General features: G+C 36.4%; 1 protein-coding gene across 1 annotated transcript in view; it reads left to right on the forward strand.

Moving 5' to 3' along the window:
• Window positions 1-24280, forward strand: part of Dscam4 (Down syndrome cell adhesion molecule 4) — a 552772-nt gene that overhangs the window by 350731 nt on the left and 177761 nt on the right. The window contains exons 6-7 of the mRNA XM_075303780.1: window positions 20721-20797; window positions 22790-22979. Of these exons, the coding sequence (XP_075159895.1) occupies window positions 20721-20797; window positions 22790-22979 (267 nt within the window). The remainder of the gene's footprint in view (window positions 1-20720; window positions 20798-22789; window positions 22980-24280) is intronic.

Here is a 24280-nt window from a genome sequence, read left to right on the forward strand (position 1 = left end):
ATATCAGGAAATTTAGACTGGTTTTCCTTTATCTTCCCTTTCAATTCCACATAATCCTCATCATCAAAACTCTCAGATTGCAAATCAACAATCGGCTGTACTATTTCAATGCTTGAAATATCATCTGAGGTCACTCGGGATAGAGCGTCCGGAACCACATTGTCTTTACCCTTCCTATGGCTGATGCTAAAGTTATATGGTTGGAGCTTAAAAACCCAACGGGCTAATCTTCCGCTCAGGTCTGGCTGGCGCATCAGCCATAAAAGACTGGAATGGTCGGTTATAACCTCAAACTCTTGAAGCTCCAAATAGCATCTAAACCGTTTGATTGCTTCCACAGCAGCTAGACACTCGCGTTCGGTAACGCTGTAGTTGCGTTGTGCCGTTGTCAGCTTTTTGCTCATGAAAGCAATCGGTTTTTCGTGCCCCTCGTCGTCTAATTGCACAAGTACTGCCCCTATTCCATAGTCGCTTGCATCGCATTGAAGAAAGAATTTCTTCGAAAAATCGGGGTTCGACAAAACGGGAGCAGAGGTGAGCAACTTTTTCAACCTATCAAATGCTATTTGGGCTTCTTGACTCCATTGGAATTTTCTTTTGGTTTTTAGGACCTCAGTAATGGCAAATGTTTCCGATGCGAAATTCGGTACGAAACGTCGGTACCAACCGGTGAGACCCAAAAACCCTCGAACTTGTTTTAAATTGCGAGGTACTGGCCAATTAGTAATTGCACTAATCTTTTCCGGATCCGTCGTGATGCCACCATTCCCTATTACATACCCAAGGTAATTGACCGTAGTAACACAGAACTTACTTTTTGAAATATTCAAGGTTAAGTTAGCCTTGCGAAATTGAGATGCTATGCGTACCATTACCTCCATATGTGAGGGGAAATCCTCTGACACGATGACGAGATCATCTAAATAGCCAAACACACAATGACGCAAATCGGGAGGGATGATCTCGTCCATCAGCCTGCACATAGTCTGTGGCGCATTACAGAGCCCGAAAGGCATTACCACAAACTGGTATAATGGCCTTCCTGGCACTGTAAACGCCGTCAAATGTTTCGACTTATCGTCCAGGCCGATCTGCCAGAAGGCATCTTTAAGATCTAATTTAGAGATTAAATTTGCCTTCGGCAATCGCGCGAAGATCCCCTCTATGTTAGGCAATGGATACGCATCTTTTTTCGTGACGGAATTTAGCCTGCGTGCATCAAGACAAAGCCTAACTTTATTGGGTTTTATCACCAACCTCATTGGCGAACTCCATGAGGAGGTGGAATGTTCAATTACCCCAAGTTCCAACATACGGTCTACTTCTGCAAACATTAATTTTTCCACCGCAGGGGACACGGGATAAAATCTTTGTTTAACAGGCGAGGCATCACCAACATCAATAACATGTTTGATCCAACTCGTCCTGCCTAACCCCTGGGTTTCAAAATTCGGGAAAAGTTCCACTACGGATTTCAATTGCCTACTTTGTTGATCTGACAATGGAAATTTTTCCGATTGTCTAACATCTGATGATGTCTCACACTCTTTACTCATATCAGATAAATCTGAAATATTATCAGGAATTCGATCAGAACAAAGTAAATCAACCGAACCCACAATATCGGGAAAAAGACCAAAACTTCGCCAAAAATCAATTCCGAGGATTAATCTTTGCGAGATTGAAGGTATAATAAATAACTTTACTTTTTTATTCTGTTGCTTAAACGAAATAAGGACATCTATCCAACCCAGAACTCTAAGTGGAGTTCCGTCCGCGGTTTTAACTTGGGACCTGCATTTCATAAATCCTGCATAATTTGAAAAATCATTGGTAGCTAAATCTGCCCCAATGCAGCTTATATTTGCCCCAGTGTCCAATAGTCCATATTCATTAAATCCTAGAAACGAGACTTTTGCATAAAATCGCATGTCCTTCGGATTTGATATAATTGTGGACACAAGAAATTTCCTCCACATCTTTCGCCGCTTAAAATACATCCTTAAACGTTTCGTAGACCGTTTAGGTCGTTTCTGGGTCAAGAGAGTTGAAACGTTAAAAATTTCGTCTCTCTTTTTCATATACAATTCAAAGCGCTTATGGTAGGGTACCTTTGGAAAAATAATACGGGATGTGTCAATTGAAATTTCATGGTTTTCATTCTCTGGCCTCTTCAAAATTGTAATTTTTTCCGGAGGTATAATTTTATCGTCAAGTCTGAGTGATTCTTTACAAGTATCGGTTGTGGTCATATATGAATGAAATTTTGGTAAAATTTTATTAGATTGATCCTCATATGAAACCGTTAGTTTTGAGGACCTGTCGACTTCGAGTTTTTTGGCAGACTACTCTTTTTAGATCTGCAGTCCACACAGTTGGGCTTATAAATATCCTTGGCCCCACATCCATAGCAGAAAATCATTCTGTCTTGAAGACAGTCTTGCCAGTGGTGGCCTACATCATCACAATTCCAGCATCTGGAACTGGAAGAATTCCTATTCAAGGCATCTATGCTACAAGGTAATTCGTCAGAATCCTCTACGTCTACATCTAAGTCAATGTCAGCGACGTGTCTCCGAGGAATTCCACTCAAATTCGATTGACGAATCAATAAATTCTTTCTGACGTATTCGTCGTTCAAAAAATTTTCACGAGTCTGAACTAACTCTCGAAGATGTGAAATCGCATTAATTCTTACATATAGAAGATCCTGGCGTACTTCCGGACGAAGATTTCTACGAATAATTTCAATTAATTCATCCTCTGGAATCGGAGAAGGAAGTCTGTCCATTATTGACAGCATAGCGTCAAAAAACGAATCGAATGTTTCGTTCGGCTTTTGCTTGCGGTTTCTGACTTCTTCTTTTATGTCAAAAGAAGTTTTGAATTCCCTATATTGGCCTTTTATCGCCACACAAAAGTCATTCCAATTGATCGCAGGTGACTGCTTGTGATACCTCCAATACCACTCCTTAGCTTTGCCTGTCAATAGGGTATTCAAATTTCGAATAATAACTGAAAAATCACCGTTAAAATTGTCGTTCGTCAATGACGTAATTCTATATAAAAATTCCCCTATACTGAGACCTGAGGGGGACCCATCGAACTTGATGTTCCAACTCTGTATAATAGAGGTGATTTTATCAGATGGTAATCCACTAGAACTAGAAAAGTGACTTGGAGAAAAATTTATCATATTAGAAACATTTGATGTATTTGGTATCAGCGGATTATTATTCACATTGGGAAAATTGAGATTCGAAGCATTGTTAGCACTTCCTACTGGAGGTCGCGGGGAATTCGAATATCGTTCCTGTGGAATATTATGATTGACATTCGCTGGATGTGGTGGAACCAAATTCAAATTATGAATTAATCGACTTAGATTGGACTCAATCATTCGATTTATTTCACTGTAGTCAATCGCTAAAGAGGCTGCATTCGACGGTGCAGCCCGCGGAGAAATATTCTGACCCTGACTCAATTGTAGACCCGTACGGTCTGGGGTATTCTGAGAATTAGAAATTTGGCTAACATTCTGGTTCTGAGATTCCTGAAAAAGTACACGACTTGTACTACGGGTATTGTAGTGTTTCGACATAGCGCCTCTGCCTTTCCCTCTATGACTACCCTTATGATTTGGAAGAGGTTTGGCAGCCACTATCAAAGATCTAAGCTCACTGAGCTGGCAGGGTCTTTTGCACACAGGACACTCGGAATTGCTTGACAAATGGTTCTCAATACATTCTCTGTGAAAATTGTGAGAACATTCACTAATTGTCAGACAATCTTGTCCTATTTCCATATTAATATCACATACAGGACAAGCTGAAGAGTCCACAGCGACTGTCGTCAAACTAGGTGCCATAGCAGCTTGTGCTGCAGGTGGAGGCGTCCGATCCATTTCAAAATTACAAACACAAATATTTCCGAAATAAAAAAATGGTATATCAAAATTCAATAGATGAATAATAATAATATATTTTTTTTTTTTTTTTTTTGCAGCCACAATTGATATTAAAATCACTAAGTGACTACTAAGCAAAATTATATCGAAAAATATAATTTATCAAAGAATAAATTTTGTTTAATTTGTATGAAATATCATAAAAATTGTTTTCCAACAGAAGGTGAGAGGGAAATGGAATAAATTTTCGGTAAAATCATCATAAATACAGTCAAACAATACTAGGATATGGAGTACCTTTAAATATTTCAAATTTCAAAAACAAAAACAAACCAGGAAAGAGATATTGCCCTTGATAAATCTCACATCTATAGAATCTTGGTCATTGAATCGCATATTGCAAAATCGATGATGTCCTAAATATACTATAGGCACCGGTAACTAAGTTTTATATAATCAAAATAAAAAAATAACTCAAGGCACAAGCAAAATAATAGACATATTTGCCTCATTCACTCAAGCTAAAGAAAATGTAAACAGTTAAATGTCGGTTAGTAATTTCGAACTAAAATTTTCAAAATACTAAAAATTCCAGAAATTTACTGAAAACTATTCCTTAACATGAACTCTTGAAAGAAAATATATCTAAAATTCGCAAATTTAATGAGCTCTACAAATTCTTAACAAAAACCTAAACTAGAGCCAAAAGGACAGCGTCCCTCGGGCCCCACGTTGGGCGCCAAATTCTGTAATGTCCACAACCAATTTTGGGTTGTTGATGCCAAGTCTCAATTCTTATAAAAGCATCGTTTAAGTATTGTAGCAGGTAGGACTGCGGGAGCCTTTTTAGTCTAGCTACAGTCGGGTGGGGGGTTCTTGTCCTCCTCTACAAAACTAATTTCCCATTACACAATTAATTATTATAGACTCCCTTTTTTTCATTTCTATTGTAACTAAAAAATGGGCCATTCACAAATTGAGAAAAAAAAACCTAACCTTAATTTGGTATTTATGGTGCCGAATTTTAAGTTTGTTCATCTCTGGTGTTATTGAGAGAACGGTCTCTTAACCCTCGCCTACCTATGCTCCATCGACAAAACATATTTCTTGGAGCCCCCAATTTAAACCCAATTATTCCATTTTACCCCCTTACATCTCTGGAAGAAAACATCATAATTATTTTACAGCCCCATGGCTTAAACGTATTTTAATATCTAAATTTTTCAAATAACAAACAATTCATTATTTTATATACTATCCTTACATAAAAATATAATTCCAATCGTTTTGGTATAATACGATTTTTCTATGTGATCTTTTTTTTTTTTTTTTGTAATAAACACAATTTGGGTTGTAAAGATTATAGGAAATTATCCTTTTTCATATCTTAGCATTTTTTCAATCATACAAACGAAATTAACTATATGTGGATTTTAGAGCAAGGAAACTTTAAAATATATGGTCACCTTAGAAAAATGAAATATCTCAAAAATATCAATTATTACAACAACAAAACAAAGCATCTCATCTCATCTGTGTCTTTTTTTCCACTTGCTTTTACAAATATTGATCAATCGAGAGAGTATTTACAAGAGTGGCCAAATGGAGATTAGCTGAGAGTGGTATAACACATTTCGATATGAATGAATAATAATCAATGAATTTTGTTATACACATGAACGAAACATTTTTTTTTGTTGTTTTGTATTGTTGCACTTCAGAAAAAGTGTAGCGTAGTAAAATAAAACAAAAACAATTTATGTGTTATATCACTTTCAGCAAATTCCATTGAACAAAAACACTATCGTATACACTCAAACAAAATTGTACAGGACAAGAAACTTTTTTTTTTTTTAATATTTTCCAGTAAAATATATAGAATTGTATATAAAAACTCACCGCCGGATCGGGATCATGTTGAAGGCCTTCCCACGATGCGATGCAGCTGCTATATGATTTAATAATAATTTAAATTTGTTCTTGCCTTGGATTTGTTTCTTTATATTTTTGCTTAGAATTATGTTTTTAATACCAGATTTGAGACTGCTGTTGTTGAGATTCTTTACCACATATTAATAAAGTTAATTTCCTATGAATTTAGAGAAGTAAATTTGAAATTATTTTATAAAAACTATCATTAAGACAACATAACTTATCTATTTTTTTCATATGGTGCAGAATGGAATTTTTCCATCCTCCTTGGGACGAAGTCTTTATGTGCTGTGAATAGTGCAGAGACTATTCCATGAAATTTCGTTTATTTGGCTACCAAAGCAATTTGCTTGCGTTGATGACCGCCTGGTACCAAAAGCTGCGGAACAATTTGGATGTCTGGGGAAAATTTTAATTTCACACAATAGATTAATGGATTCTCCAATTGCTCTTGACCATTAAATATTGCTTTTGGCGTGCCACTTGTTATGATATTTTTTTGTTTTTTTTTTGTGGAATCAGAGCACCAAGATAAAATAGGTGCGATGAAAATTTTCACAAATATCTGGAAGGTAGAGCCACCAAGGTTCTCCTGTCCCAATCTCTGGGGCACGTGGAGTACCAGCCACTGGTAACAATTTTTGGGATTAGGAAACCTCGTGATAGATTCGTCTTGCTGTGTGTGTGGATTAACCAATTGAATATAGCGTAAGCAGGCTTTGTTTAACAAGATTTTCGCCACAACGTGACTAAAAAAAAGCACTTTAATACAAAGTTTCTTTTTCCACAAAAAAATCAATTTTACCTGTGACTGTACAAATATTTCCGAATAATTATGTGCGTTTAAAAATGGGCACAATATTCTAAGGAAAAAAATAAAGTGTTTGATCGATTACACTTATAATTCAAATTTTTTTATTTTGCCAACTTTCTTAAACTGATTTCTTCGGCGTTTAGAATAGGAAGGAAGTGTTAAAATTGGTTGAAGTTTGACAAGGGCCAACGAGGCCGCTTCTTTCACTTGAGATCAAAACGTCAAAAAAAATTCCCAAAAAAAAAAAAAATATAGTGTTGCCACTGCCCACGTAGTGTGAACACCCAATACTATCTCTTGCCTTAAAAGGAAAGTTGCCAGAATAAAATCAACAAAACCTCGAGAACTTTTTTTCTCGTATGAAATCTTTGAGAAATAATGCCAATATTTATAATTGCTTATTAAAAGTTATTTGTAGGGTGTGAAATACTCTGAACTTTGTGGGTAAAATAGGCGCACAGAAAATTTCAGCCAGAAACCAAATATAAAACAAACGTTTAAAGAAAAAATATAACACTTGTTATTATTATTTTCATTTTACAGTGATTGCTGGGAAGCACAAAAATCAAAGAAGGAGAATGTGACCAATATTTTTATAAAAGTAATAATCACTGACTGTCGAGAAAAGAAAAAGAGAATTGAGAATGCATTCGAACAAAAACAACTTTATTTTTTTACAACGCAAATAACAATTCTTGAGAAACAAAAGCATTATATTTACTAGGTACACTGAGGCCTCGGTCAACGCCACTAAAGTTTCAAACCATTTCATTTGAAGATTATTTCAACTTTCTATTAGCAATTTATTCGAATAATTATGAAAATGAATATAGCTCAATCGTCCATCACACATCTTTCTCTTTGACACCATGTCTGAAATCCCACGTGATCTGTCAAATACTAATGCATGAAAATCCTAACCTCAAAAGAATCACCCTTTATATGGCAGCTATATCCAAATCTGAGCCGATTTTTTCCAAAACCAATAGCGATTGTCTCTGTCCCAAAAAACGACCCTGTGCCAAATTTGTGGACGATCAGACTTAAATTGCGAGCTGTACTTTGTGCACAAAATTACATATACAGACAGATGGACGGACAGACAGACGGACATCGCTAAATCGACTCAGAATTTAATTCTAAGCCGATCGGTATACTAAAAGATGGTTCTATGACCACTATTTCTTGGCGTTACATACAAATGCACAACCTTATTATATCCTGTACCACAGTAGTGGTGAAGGGTATAAAGAACATTTCAGTACGTTTTTGGCGACGCTTTTTTTTGCTGGGTGTGTATGCAAGGCGGGCATGGTTAGGTTAGGTTAGGTTATGTGGCAGCCCGATGTATCAGGCTCACTTAGATTATTCAGTCCATTGTGATACCACAGTGGTGAACTTCTCTCTTATCACTGAGTGCTGCCCGATTCCATGTTAAGCTCAATGACAAGGGACCTCCTTTTTATAGCCGAGTCCGAAAGGCGTTCCACATTGCAGTGAAACCACTTTGAGAAGCTTTGAAACCGTCAGAAATGTCACCAGCATTACTGAGGTGGGATAATCCACCGCTGAAAAACTTTTTGGTGTTCGGTCGAAGCAGGAATCGAACCCACGACCTTGTGTATGCAAGGCGGGCATGCTCACCATTGCACCACGGTGGCTCCCAAGGCGGGCATGTTAACCATTGCACCACGGTGGGCAGTGGTAACGGCCGATGGTTGCTCCCCGCTCGTATTTATCGACCGTGGGGTCAAAATACATGCGGAATATTATCGGAAATCGTTTCTCAACAAACAACAAACGCTACCCCCAAATTTTTAAGTGATGTGCCGCTTAAAGCCATTTTATGCCACCCTTTTGCCATTTGTACCACTTTCGTAATCAATTCCGTTTTTAGTGCAAGGTTTTTGGCAAATTTTTATCCCGAATATCGATAAAATTATGCATGTGGTCGGTACTTAAACATAAAATCAAACCAATCGCCCCAATCCTATTATTTTGGGCATTTTTCCTTTTCATATCATAGTGTTATCAACTAGACGATTGTAAGTTCTGAAAAAAACACAAAAAAAACATTTTCTGTAGTACCTAGAACGGGCTAGTTTCGAAGATAAATGAATATAAATGTGAAGTGTTAGTTTCAAGGATTGGGTTTCGATGAAATGAAGACAAAAGTGGGTTTACTCGTATTTAGATCTAATTTGAAAAACAAAAATTCCATAGTAAAAAGTTCATTGATTTCGTATTTTACCATTATAAATAAAAAGTGTGCCATCTTTTGTATCAAGTGACACTTTTCTTGCCACTTTTTGGAAATTCTCAGCGGTAAGTCTGTTCTCATTAGTAAAACTAAAGACATCGGGAAAAACTTCTCAATACATCGAGTAACGTGGTTTTATCGCCGGCTGCTCAGACCACATAAAATTCTCGATACGACGCCAAAATTATAACCGAACTACGAGTAGACCTATAAGCATTGAACCGCCCGTAGAAGATTAGCATCTATCTGTATACAGTAGACTGCTATTATTGTCCAATGTATTAGTCAGTCTCTTATCCTTTGGTTGACTAAGGTATACAATATAAGCCATTGATGCAATGGACTGGTTGAGAATTCGCTTAGAATCGCCTCAGTGTAACGGAACACAGTTACTAACAGGGTTGCCATTTTGGTCCGATCGGACCAAAATTGGTCCAAAACAAGTAAGGAAAGTCTAAAGTCGGGCGGGGCCGACTATATTATACCCTGCACCACTTTGTAGATCTAAATTTTCGATACCATATCACATCCGTCAAATGTGTTAGGGGCTATATATAAAGGTTTGTCCCAAATACATACATTTAAATATCACTCGATCTGGACAGAATTTGATAAACTTCTACAAAATCTATAGACTCAAAATTTAAGTTGGCTAATGGAGTAGGGTGGAACACAATGTTAGTAAAAAAAAATATAGGAAACATTGAAATCTGAAGCAATTTTAAGGAAACTTCGCAAAAGTTTATTTATGATTTATCGCTCGATATATATGTATTAGAAGTTTAGGAAAACTAAAGTCATTTTTACAAAAAATTTTGGTATTTTGACCATTTTTGTCGAAATCAGAAAAACATATATATGGGAGCTATATCTAAATCTGAACCGATTTCAACCTAATTTGGCACGCATAGCAACAATGCTAATTCTACTCCCTGTGCAAAATTTCAACTAAATCGGAGCAAAAAATTGGCCTCTGTGGTCATATGAGTGTAAATCGGGCGAACGCTATATATGGGAGATATATCTAAATCTGAACCGATTTCAACCAAATTTGGCACACATAGCTACAATGCTAATTCTACTCCCTGTGCAAAATTTCAACTAAATCAGAGCAAAAAATTGGCCTCTGTGGTCATTTGAGTGTAAATCGGGCGAAAGCTATATATGGGAGATATATCCAAATCTGAACCGATTTCAACCAAATTTGGCACGCATAGTTACAATGCTAATTCTACTCCCTATGCAAAATTTCAACTAAATCGGAGTTAAAAATTGGCCTCTGTGGTCATATGAGTGTAAATCGGGCGGAAGCTATATATGGGAGATATATCCAAATCTGAACCGATTTCAACCAAATTTGGCACGCATAGTTACAATGCTAATTCTACTCCCTATGCAAAATTTCAACTAAATCGGAGCAAAAAATTGGCCTCTGTGGGCAAACGAGTGTAAATCGGGCGAAAGCTATATATGGGAGCTATATCTAAATCTGAACCGATTTGGCTGATATTTCGCAAGTTTTTCGAGACCCATAAAATATTGGGATGTACGGAATTTGAGGAAAATCGGTTGATATACACGCCAATTATGACCAGATCGGCGAAAAATATATATGGCAGCTATATCTAAATCTGAACCGAAATCAATAGGGATCGTCTTTGAGCCGAAACAGGACCCTATACCAAATTTTAGGACAATCGGACTAAAACTGCGAGCTGTACTTTGCACACAAAAATACATCAACAGACAGACAGACAGACGGACATCGCTAAATCGACTCAGAATTTAATTCTAAGACGATCGGTATACTAAACGATGGGTCTCAGACTTTTCCTTCTTGGCGTTACATACAAATGCACAAACTTATTATACCATGTACCACAGTAGTGGTGAAGGGTATAAAAATATTAAATTTTAAATTTGGCCCTATGGTCGGACCAAACGGAATTTGGTTGATTTTGGTCCATTTTCATCAATTCGGTAATTTTTCAAAATTTTGACAAAATTTTCTGTAGACATAAAATTTTGACAAAATTTTCTATAGAAATGGAAATTTTCTATAGAAATAAAATGCTTAGTTTTCTTAGTTGACCTTTGGAATTTTATAATTATTGGGATTTTTTCGTTTGGCTTGAGGTCATGATAAATGAAAAATGCTGTTATAATTGTTTTTCATTGTTATACCCTCCACCATAGGATGGGGGGTATATTAACTTTGTCATTCCGTTTGTAACACATCGAAATATTGCTCTAAGACCCCATAAAGTATATATATTCTGGGTCGTGGTGAAATTCTGAGTCGATCTGAGCATGTCCGTCCGTCCGTCCGTCTGTTGAAATCACGCTAACTTCCGAACAAAATAAGCTATCGACTTGAAACTTGGCACAGGTAGTTGTTATTGATGTAGGTCGGATGGTATTGCAAATGGGCCATATCGGTCCACTTTTACGTATATGGGGGCTATATGTAAAAGTGGACCGATATGGCCCATTTGCAATACCATAAACGGACCCCCAAATTTGGCTTGCGAGACCTCTAAGAGAAGCAAATTTCATCCGATCCGGCTGAAATTCGGTACATGGTGTTAGTATATGGTCTCTAACAACCGTGCAAAAATTGGTCCACATCGGTCCATAATTATATATAGCTCCCATATAAACCGATCCCCCGATTTGGCTTGCGAGGCCTCTAAGAGAAGCAAATTTAATCCGATCCGGCTGAAATTTGGTACATGGTGTTAGTATATGGTCTCTAACAACCATACCATAATTGGTCCACATCGGTCCATAATTATATATAGCCCCCATATAAACCGATCACCAGATTTGACCTCCGGAGCCTCTTGGAAGACCAAAATTCATCTGATTCAGTTGAAATTTGGTACATGGTGTTAATATATGGCCTCAAACTCCCATGCAAAAATTGGTCGAAATCGGTCCATAATTATATATAGGCCCCATTTAAACCGATCCCCAGATTTGACCTCCAGAGCCCCTTGGAAGAGCAAAATTCTTCCCATTCGGTTGAAATTTGGTACGTGATGTTAGTATATGGTACCCAACAACCATGCAGGAATTGGTTCCTATCAGCCCATAATTATATATAGCTCCCATATAAACCGATCCCCAGATTTGGCCTCCGGTGCCTTTTGGAGAAGCAAAATTCATCCGATCTGCTTGAAATTTGGTACGTGGTGATCGTATATGATATTTAACAACCATGCCAAAAGTGGTCCATATCCAAAATCATATATAGCCCCATATAAACCGATCCCGAGATTTGGTTTTGGAGCCTCTAGGAGGAGCAAATTTCATCCGAGTGAGTTGAAATTTGGTACATTGTGCTAGTATATAGTCGTTAACAACCATGCCTAACTAGGTCCATATCGGTCTATAGTTATATATATCCCTCAGATAAATCGATTTCCAATCACACAAAAATTGGTCCATATCAAGTTCATAATTGTATATAGCCCCCATATAAGCGACCCCCATATTTCAATTCTGGCTCTCTACGTACCGTGCAAAAAGTCCATACCGATTCGTGATTATTTGTAGACTTAACTATACATAACTTTTTTGTCTAATATATACCACGTATGGACTAACTCACAATTTAGAAAACGATGTTAAGAAGTTTTAAGATACCACAACCCAAGTAATTCGATTGTGGATGACAGTCTTTTGTAGAAGTTTCTACGCAATCCATGGTGGATGGTACATAAGATTCGGCCTGGCCGAACTTACGGCCGTTTATACTTGTTTTATTTTGTTTAATATATCCCCCGTATGGACTAACTTACAATTTAGAAGACGGTGTTAAGGATTTTTTAAGATACCTTTCCATCGGCAAGTGTTACCGCAACCCAAGTAATTCGATTGTTGATGACAGTCTTTAGTAGAAGTTTCTGCGCAATCCATGGTGCAGGGTACATAAGATTCGGCCTGGCCGAATTTACGGCCGTATAAACTTGTTTTATTATTGAAATATTGCTATTTTGGATATTTCGATACACCTTCGGTGATCATCTTCAGCGAGATATTATATTTTACAAAGTAATAGACTTTCTCCTTGCAAACCTTATATCTAACAAATTTTGACAAAATTTTCTATAGAAATAAAATTTTGGCTGAATTTTCTATAGAAATAAAATTTTGACAAAATTTTCTATAGAAATGGAATTTTGACAAAATTTTCTACAGAAATAAAATTTGGACAAAATTTTCTATTGAAATAAAATTTGGACAAAATTTTCTATAGAAATAAAATTTGGACAAAATTTTCTATTGAAATAATATTTTGACTAAATTTTCTATAGAAATAAACTGTTGGCTAAATTTTCTATAGAAATGGAATTTTGACAAAATTTCCTAAAGAAATAAATAGAAATAAAAATTTGACAAAATTTTCTTTTAAATTATATTATTTTAATTTAGAAAAATTGTGTGTAGTGTAGTGGTTCACGTGTGCGCTGGTTTGTTTGTTGGTTGGTAGATTAATATTATATAAATTAATTTATACTTATCTAAATTAATTTTTTCACATTATCGGCATAATCGGCAAAAACTTCTCAAATTAAAATTTAGCTTTATATTTCAAACATATGGGAGACTGTATTGAAGGCATGTAAATTGTAAGGACAGTTAAATTTATCATGTTTATGGAGTTCACCCTCAAACTGTTCATATGCAGTCATCTTGGTATTTATTCCCACTGTGCCACATGTTATTCCTCGAACTGAAATATTCTGCCTAGAATGATTGTTTTCTCTTCCTCTTTCTATTGAAAAAGTGTAAAAGAAACCAGTAAAGGAGGACAAGATATCCAAATGAAGGAGAAGAAATTAAAATGTATTGTGAAAACTTTTTAATTGAGAAAAGTATATAATTTTTCCGTTAACCACTTTGTGCTGTGGATTCTTTTTGGTACTTTTGTTCACCATTACAGTGGGGAAAATGGTGGGTTTATATCACTGCAAAAAAGGCCGCAAAATAGTCCGTTGGACGCAATACTAAGGGAAAATTGCTTTAAAATTAAAAAAAATTATGTTATTTTGTTTATTTTAATATTTTTTAGTGCATATGTTTGAAATACCCAAACGAAGACGAGATAGACACATAGTGTCTTTGGCAATAATACTCAGTTTGGGCTCCTGAGTCGATAACAGGTTGGCTGATAAGTCCCCGGTCTAACAAAGAAAAACACATTTTTTTGTCAAAATTCGTTTTTATTATTCAACATAGTTCCTTTCAAGAGCGATACAACGATTATAACGACCTTCCAATTTTTTGATACCATTTTGGTTGTACTCCTTCGGTTTTGCCTCAAAATAGGCGTCAGTTTCGGCGATCACCTCTTCATTGCAGCCAAATTTTTTCCCTGCGAGCATCCTTTTTATGTCTGAGAACAAGAAAAAGTCGCTGGGGGCCAGATCTTGAGAATACGGTGGGTGGTGAAGCAATTCGAAGCCCAATTCATGAATTTTTGCTATGGTTCTCAATGACTTGTGGCACGGTTCGTTGTCTTGGTGGAACAACACTTTTTATACCCTCCATCATAGGATGGGGGTATATTAACTTTGTCATTCCGTTTGTAATACATCGAAATATTGCTCTAAGACCCCATAAAGTATATATATTCTGGGTCGTGGTGAAATTCTAAGCATGTCCGTCCGTCCGTCCGTCCGTCTGTTGAAATCACGCTAACTTCCGAACGAAACAAGCTATCGACTTGAAACTTGGCACAAGTAGTTGTTATCGATGTAGGTCGGATGGTATTGAAAATGGGCCATATCGGTCCACTTTTACGTATAGCCCCCATATATAGGGACCCTCAGATTTGGCTTGTGGAGCCCCTAACAGAAGCATATTTCATCCGATCCGGCTGAAATTTGGTATATGGTGTTGGTATATGGTCTCTAATAACCATGCAAAAATTGGTCCACATCGGTTCATAATTATATATAGCCCCCATATAAACCGATCCCCAGATTTGGCTTGCGGAGCCTAAAAGAGGAGCAAATTTCATCCGATCCGGCTGAAATTTGGTACATGGTGTTGGTATATGGTCTTTAACAACCGTGCAAAAATTGGTCCATATCGGTCCTTAATTATATATAGCCCCCATATAAACCGATCCCCAGATTTGGCTTGTGGAGCCTCTAAAAGAATCAAATTTCATCCGATCCGGCTGAAATTTGGTACATGATGTTGGTATATGGTCTCTAACAACCATGCAAAAATTGGTCCAATCACACAAAAATTGGTCCATATCGGTTCATAATCATGGTTGCCACTAGAGCCAAAAATAATCTACCAAAATTTTATTTCTAGAGAAAATTTTGTCAAAATTTTATTTCTAGAGAAAGTTTTGTTAAAATTTTATTCGGTTCATAATAAAATTTTTATCATTGTCAAAATTTTATTTCTATAGAAAATTTTGTCAAAATTTTATTTCTATAGAAGATTTTGTTCAAATTTTATTCGGTTCATAATCATGGTTGCCACTCGAGCCAAAAATAATCTACCAAGATTTTATTTCTATAGAAAATTTTGTCAAAAGTTTATTTCTATAGAAAATTTTGTTAAAATTTTATTTCTGTAGAAAATTTTGTCAAAATTTTTATTTCTATAGAAAATTTTGTGAAAATTTTATTTCTGTAGAAAATTTTGTCAAAATTTTATGTCTACTTTGTCAAACTGAATCCGCTTTTTTATCGACAAATTTTGTTCAGCGATGAGGCTCATTTCTGGTTGAATGGCTACGTAAATAAGCAAAATTGCCGCATTTGGAGTGAAGAGCAACCAGAAGCCGTTCAAGAACTGCCCATGCATCCCGAAAAATGCACTGTTTGGTGTGGTTTGTACGCTGGTGGAATCATTGGACCGTATTTTTTCAAAGATGCTGTTGGACGCAACGTTACGGTGAATGGCGATCGCTATCGTTCGATGCTAACAAACTTTTTGTTGCCAAAAATGGAAGAACTGAACTTGGTTGACATGTGGTTTCAACAAGATGGCGCTACATGCCACACAGCTCGCGATTCTATGGCCATTTTGAGGGAAAACTTCGGAGAACAATTCATCTCAAGAAATGGACCGGTAAGTTGGCCACCAAGATCATGCGATTTGACGCCTTTAGACTATTTTTTGTGGGGCTACGTCAAGTCTAAAGTCTACAGAAATAAGCCAGCAACTATTCCAGCTTTGGAAGACAACATTTCCGAAGAAATTCGGGCTATTCCGGCCGAAATGCTCGAAAAAGTTGCCCAAAATTGGACTTTCCGAATGGACCACCTAAGACGCAGCCGCGGTCAACATTTAAATGAAATTATCTTCAAAAAGTAAATGTCATGGACCAATCTAACGTTTCAAATAAAGAACCGATGAGATTTTGCAAATTTTAGGCGTTTTTTTTAAAAAAAAAGTTATCAAGCTCTTAACAAATCACCCTTTACGTATTGGATCGATCTTTTTTGATTTAATATATACCACGTATGGACTTACATCAATTTAGAAGATGGTGTTAGGAGGTTTTAAGATACCTTGCCATCGGCAAGCGTTACCGCAACTTAAGTAATTCGATTCTGGATGGCAGTGTTTAGAAGAAGTTTCTACGCAATCCATGATGGAGGGTACATAAGCTTCGGCCTGGCCGAACTTACGGCCGTATATACTTGTTTCTTCTTCATATGGGGCCGTTTTGCCGCGATTTCGACCTTCAAACGCTCCAATAACGCCATATAATAGTCACTGTTGATGGTTTTTCCCTTCTCAAGATAATCGATAAAAATTATTCCATGCGCATCGCAAAAAAACAGAGGCCATTACTTTGCCAGCGGACTTTTGAGTCTTTCCACGCTTCGCAGATGGTTCACCGGTCGCTGTCCACCCAGCCGACTGTCGATTGGACTCAGGAGTGTAGTGATGGAGCCATGTTTCATCCATTGTCACATATCGATGGAAAAACTCGGATGTATTACGAGTTAACAGCTGCAAACACCGCTCAGAATCATGAACACGTTGTTGTTTTTGGTCAAATGTGAGCTCGCGCGGCACCCATTTTCCACAGAGCTTCCGCATATCCAAATATTGATGAATGATATGACCAACACGATCCTTTGATATCTTTAAGGTCTCTGCTATCTCGTTCAACTTCATTTTACGGTCATTCAAAATCATTTTGTGGATTTTTTTTTTTGATGTTTTCGTCGGTAACCACCTCTTTCGGGCGCCCATTGCGTTCAGTTCACCACGCTTGAATTTTTCATACCAATCAATTATTGTTGATTTCCCTGACGCAGAGTCCGGAAACTCATTATCAAGCCAAGTTTTTGCTTCCACCGTAATTTTTTATTTTTTTTTTTGTATTTATTGAGTTTGGTTCCTGCACGACAAGACTCAAGGTCCTATAATTTACAGTACAGGCATTTGATTGTATGCGAACAGATTTATATCATAACATTTTTCCCTTCAGAAAACAGTATTTTATCAAAACACGAAATTCCTTTTTATACCCTCCACCATAGGTGGGGGGTATATTAACTTTGTCATTCCGTTTGTAACACATCGAAATATTGCTCTAAGACCCCATAAAGTATATATATTCTGGGTCGTGGTGAAATTCTGAGTCGATCACGCTAACTTCCGAACGAAACAAGCTATCGACTTGAAACTTGGCACAACTAGTTGTTATTGATGTAGGTCGGATGGTATTGCAAATGGGCCATATCGGTCATATATAAACGGACCCCCAAATTTGGCTTGCGAGGCCTGTAAGCATAAGCGTAGGAAGGCCTCTGGGGAGGGGGCTTAGACCCCCCCAGAAAAATTTTAGCCCCCCCAGAATTTGAAAACCTATTTACGATTTTCCATTTTTATAAAAAATAAACAATCCCAGCCAAAAAAGCGTCGCCAAAAACGTAATGAAAATGATCTTTTTGGATCCGGAAGTGGTGCAAAATTGGGCTTGTCATAGGACGGAAGTCCTCCATTTCAACAGCCGTTGCACTGAATTTGCATCACTTCTTTAGGTGTGATCCGAATTCAATGTTTTGAATGTAAATTAAAAAATTCTGTTATATTTTGTCAAATAAATAATTTTTATAATTTTTAATGGATTCTAATGCTTGTCGGAAACGTTTGACCTCAAATATTTTCAAAAATTCACAAGTTTTTCAGATTGGATTTAGATTTTTTTTCGACACAATTTAAATTATTTGTACCATTTTATGAATTCTTACTTCGTTTTTAAGTCATTTGAAACAAAAAAGTTAAATTTCCCATTAAAAGTATGAAAAAAACCAAGTTAAAAAAATTGAATTTAAAGAACTTCCTGAGTAGTTAAAATAAAGAACATCATTGGGAGTACATCTTCTGGAAGTGCTTTTAAAGTTGTGCCTTTGGAAGAACTTCCAAATTTTTTTTGCTGGGAAATGTGTGGAACTACTTTTAGTTGCTTTATTTTAAATTAATTTTCGAGTTATTTTGATGTCTAATTTTTTTTATTCATTTTTATGAAATAAAACATTAATTGAAATATAAATAAATGAGATATAAATTTTTAGCTAGGGGGGCTATAGCCCCCGCCCCAGGAAAATTGCCTAGCTACGCTAATGCCTGTAAGAGAAGCAAATTTCATCCGATCCGGCTGAAATTTGGTACATGGTGTTAGTATATGGTCTCTAACAACCATGCAAAAATTGGTCCACATCTGTCCATAATTATAAAGGGTGATTTGTTAAGAGCTTGATAACTTTTTTAAAAAAAAAAACGCATAAAATTTGCAAAATCTCATCGGTTCTTTATTTGAAACGTTAGATTGGTCCATGACATTTACTTTTTGAAGATAATTTCATTTAAATGTTGACCGCGGCTGCGTCTTAGGTGGTCCATTCGGAAAGTCCAATTTTGGGCAACTTTTTCGAGCATTTCGGCCGGAATAGCCCGAATTTCTTCGGAAATGTTGTCTTCCAAAGCTGGAATAGTTGCTGGCTTATTTCTGTAGACTTTTGACTTGACGTAGCCCCACAAAAAATAGTCTAAAGGCGTCAAATCGCATGATCTTGGTGGCCAACTTACCGGTCCATTTCTTGAGATGAATTGTTCTCCGAAGTTTTCCCTCAAAATGGCCATAGAATCGCGAGCTGTGTGGCATGTAGCGCCATCTTGTTGAAACCACATGTCAACCAAGTTCAGTTCTTCCATTTTTGGCAACAAAAAGTTTGTTAGCATCGAACGATAGCGATCGCCATTCACCGTAACGTTGCGTCCAACAGCATCTTTGAAAAAATACGGTCCAATGATTCCACCAGCGTACAAACCACACCAAACAGTGCATTTTTCGGGATGCATGGGCAGTTCTTGAACGGCTTCTGGTTGCTCTTCACTCCAAATGCGGCAATTTTGCTTATTTACGTAGCCATTCAACCAGAAATGAGCCTCATCGCTGAACAAAATTTGTCGATAAAAAAGCGGATTTTCTGCCAACTTTTCTAGGGCCCATTCACTGAAAATTCGACGTTGTGGCAGATCGTTCGGCTATTCATGATGAAATGTCAAAGCATACTGAGCATCTTTCTCTTTGACACCATGTCTGAAATCCCACGTGATCTGTCAAATACTAATGCATGAAAATCCTAACCTCAAAAGAATCACCCTTTATATAGGCCCCATATAAACCGATCCCAGATTTGACCTCCAGAGCCCCTTGGAAGAGCAAAATTATTCCCATTCGGTTGAAATTTGGTACGTGATGTTAGTATATGGCATCCAACAACTATGCAGGAATTGGTTCCTATCAACCCATAATTATATATAGCTCCCATATAAACCGGATCGGATGAAATTTGCTTCTCTTAGAGGCTCCGCAAGCCAAATCTGGGGAATGGTTTATATGGGGGCTGTATCTAATTATGGACCGATATGGACAAATTTTTGCGTGGTTGTTAAAGACCATATACCAACACCATGTACCAAATTTCAGCCGGATCGGATAAAATTTTCTTCTCTTTGAGGCTCCGCACCGATATGGTCCATTTACAATACCATCCGACCTACATCAATAACAACTACTTGAGCCAAGTTTCAAGTCGAAGTTAATGTGATATATACCCCCCATCCTATGGTGGAGGGTATAACAAACTAAAACAAATTTATTGATTGGTTGCTGTCTCTTCCCATATCTTACTTCATATATTACAAAAAATATGACCATTGGTTCATATTCTCCAGGCCTTATAATCTCAAACTATCTGAAATACTCTATTTACATTTTACCACTCTCGCTGACATTTTATTTTTTGTATAATTGCTCTTTCCAAAGAAGGAAAACTTTTATTGTTGGTTTTTGGGATTTTAGAAATTTAAATATGTCTATAGGGTATCGCAAGGGGCTGAAGTTTTAAGAACAGACCATTCAAACAATCAGCCACAAATACTAGAACCACCATCGAGATACATGTGCACATGTTGTTGGCCATGTTTGTTGGCCATTCATATGTATGTGTTGTTACACACACTCATACCATAATATTTTAAATGTCATAAGAGGAATAAAGAGAATTTAAAATACTTTCGAATTTTAAATAATTATCCTATGTCAACTTACCAAGGAATTTTGATAAAAAAAAACTGTCATCTTGGGATTATGGTGTAGCGTCCATAGCACTGGATGACAAATAAGAACATGAAGCAAATTTCTCTTTCTATCCTATTGCACTTGCAAGAAGAATCCATCAAACTATTTATTATTCATTAGTTTATTGTTATAAGCAATTATTAAACGAAATTTTTAATTTCAATTTCAGTGGTTAATCAAAAGTACACTGTACAAGTTCATGACGAATATGTCATGGCGGGCAACACAGCTGTTCTAAAGTGTCAGGTAAGTTTCATAGAAAATCACTCGAACACTTAATGTTAATAATGTAAATGAAATGTAGTCATTGTTAACAAACTAAAAAAATGTTCACTTTTTTTTAGTGTATTGTTAAAGATTTTATTTTTGTGCATTTAAAAATTATTACCATAACCCAATTTTGCTGTATGGTTTAAAATTATCCCTATGAAGATAATCTCCCAATTTTATTTTTTATGTAACTTGATTTGTCTGGAAACTGCTCGCATGTCTTCTAGACCTGTATATAAAGTTCGGATAGGCCGAATCTTATTTATCCTCTAACATGGATTGCATACCATGTTCTATTAAAGACTGGCCGCATGTCAAATCTTGAGAATGGTTTATATGGGAGCTATGGGAGATAATGAACCGATATGACCAGGTTATTCGAAGACATATACTAACATCACATACCAAATTTCAACAGAATCGGATCAAATTTGCTCTTCCAGGGGGCTCCAGAAGTCATATATGTCGATAGATTTACACTGAAAGAAAAGCATGCCCGATTCCAAGGATTTTGGTCTTTACACTAATGATTTGTGTATTGATTACGAGTCAAAAAAGCGGAGATTTTTTTTTAATTTCAGTTTTGCGTACTTGATTCTAGGAAGTAAATTTTAATTCATCCGTTTTTTTCACCTTTTTTCTTCATGTGCTATCAAAGTTCTTTAAAACCGTCTTAACGGCAAGTTAAATTTCCAAATTCAGGCTAGACATTAAGTAGAAATGTTCCTATGTTTGGAGTAAAAACGTCTTTAAAATAAAGTATTGAAAAACATCTCCTTTTTGAAACGTTTTTTTTTTATACTCACCACCATAGAACGGTGACGGGGGTATAATAAGTTTGTCATTCCGTTTGTAACACATCGAAATATCAATTTCCGACTATATATATTCTTGATCAGGGAAAAATTCTAAGACGATATAACCATGTCCGTCCGTCTGTCTGTCTGTTGTAATCACGCTACAGTCTTCAATAATGAAGCAATAGTGCTGAAATTTTGCACAAACTTGTCTTTTATTTGCATAGCCCCCATATAAATGGACCTCAAGATTTGGCTTTCGGAGCCTCTTAGAGAAACAAATTATATCCGATCCGTTTCGTGGTGTTAGTATAAGGTCCCTAATATTCATGCAAAAATTGATCCATATCGGTCCATAATTATATATAGCCCCCATATAAACCGATCTCTCTTGAAAGAGCAAATTTCATCCGATCCGCTTGAAATTTGTTATGTGGTGTTAATATATGTTCCCTAACTTCCGAGCAAAAATTGGCCCATATCGGTCCATAATTATATATAGGCCCCTTATATACCGATCCCCAATTTTAACCTCTTCGAGGTACAAATTTCATTACATTCGATTAAAATTATGTACGTTAAGTTAGTATATCGCCTCTAACAACCATGCATAAATTGGCCCATATCGATACATAATTACCTGAGCCTCTTCGAGGAGAAAATTTCATTCGATCAGGTTAGGTTTAAAATTTGTATGTTGTGTTAGTATATGGCCTCTAACAGTTTCTCTGCAATGCATGGTGGAGGTACATAAGATTCGGAAAATCCCCAAATATTCCAAAATTCCCCATTCCGAAAATACTCAAATTGCCAAAAATGTTCAAATTGTCTTCCCCATTCTTGAAGAAAAAGCCCCAATTGCGTGAAAATTCCCAATACTGAAATATGATTTTCCCATTTAATATCGTTCTCTACAAACGTCCATCATAGAAATTGCTCTCAGCAGTGGTTATGGTTATTTCTATATCCATTTTCATATTGCCAACGGTTAATTTTATTTAAATAAATCAATTATTAAAACTCTGTGCTTTGGTCACGTTAAGTTTGTTATTCATGATTTTTATGTTTTTTCTCATGCTCTTCGTCGTTTTATTTTTTTTTTAGTTTAACAAGACCTAGGGCAAAGTCGCTTTAATGTAAATATCCTTCGTTTCATGTTTTTCATCCACAGGTGCCCAGTTATATGTCAGAGTTCGTCATGGTCACTGCATGGATTCAGGATACTGGCATGCATTTGTATCCGAACACTGACATAGGTGGTAAATACACTGTCCTCTCCAATGGTGAACTCTATATCAACAATGCTGGACCCAATGATGCATACAAAAGCTATACATGTCGAACCGTAAATCGATTAACAGGTAAGTCCATTTACAGGATATTTAGCAAAAGGTTTGTGTGAAATTTAAACCTCCTCTGCACATCATTTTCATTGTAGTTGGTGATACCTACACACCCACACACACATACACACATATACTCACCCACCTAACCAGATAACTTTGGGGACATATTGTCTCTGGACAAGTGGCTTGTTGCAACAAGGGTGACGACAAGTGGGCGATGTAAGAGGTATAGGATAATTGATTTTAAGCAACACCCCTATGGCATAGATGTGACATTTTCCAAAGATAATTTACAGTATTCTACGGAAATTTTTCGTAGGAGTATGGCAAAGGATGTGTGGGCATTACGTCAAAAAATGTATTTAATTCATATCGAACAAGTAAGGAAAGTCTAAAGTCGGACGGGGCCGACTATATTATACCCTGCGCCACTTTGTAGATCTAAATTTTCGATACTATATCACATCTGTCAAATGTTTTGGGTGCTATATATAAACGTTTGTCCCAAATACATACATTTAAATATCATTCGATCTGGACAGAGTTTGATAGACTTCTACAAAATCTATAGACTCAAAATTTAAGTCGGCAAATGCACTAGGGTGGAACACAATATTAGTAAAAAAATATGTGAAACATTTAAATCTGAAGCAATTTTAAGGAAACTTCGCAAAAGTTTATTTATGATTTATCGCTCGATATATATGTATTAGAAGTTTAGGAAAATTAGTCATTTTTACAAAAAATTTTGGTATTTTGACCATTTTTGTCGAAATCAGAAAAACATATATATGGGAGCTATATCTAAATCTGAACCGATTTCAACCAAATTTGGCACGCATAGCAACAATACTAATTCTACTCTCTGTGCAAAATTTCAACTAAATCGTAGTTAAAAATTAGCCTCTGTGGTCATATGAGTGTAAATCGGGCGAAAGCTATATATGGGAGATATATCTAAATCTGAACCGATTTCAACCAAATTTGGCACGCATAGCAACAATGATAATTCTACTCTCTGTGCAAAATTTCAACTAAATCGGAGTTAAAAATTAGCCTCTGTGGTCATATGAGTGTAAATCGGGCGAATGCTATATATGGGAGATATATCTAAATCTGAGCCGATTTCAACCAAATTTGGCACGCATAGCTACAATGCTAATTCTACTCGCTGTGAAAAATTTCAACTAAATCGGAGCAAAAAATTGGCCTCTGTGGGCAAATGAGTGTAAATAGGGCGAAAGCTATATATGGGAGCTATATCTAAATCTGAACCGATTTGGCTGATATTTTGCAAGTTTTTCGAGACTCATAAA

The sequence above is a fragment of the Haematobia irritans genome, chromosome 4, assembly GCF_050003625.1.
Source record: "Haematobia irritans isolate KBUSLIRL chromosome 4, ASM5000362v1, whole genome shotgun sequence".
Classification (NCBI taxonomy): Eukaryota; Metazoa; Arthropoda; class Insecta; order Diptera; family Muscidae; genus Haematobia; species Haematobia irritans.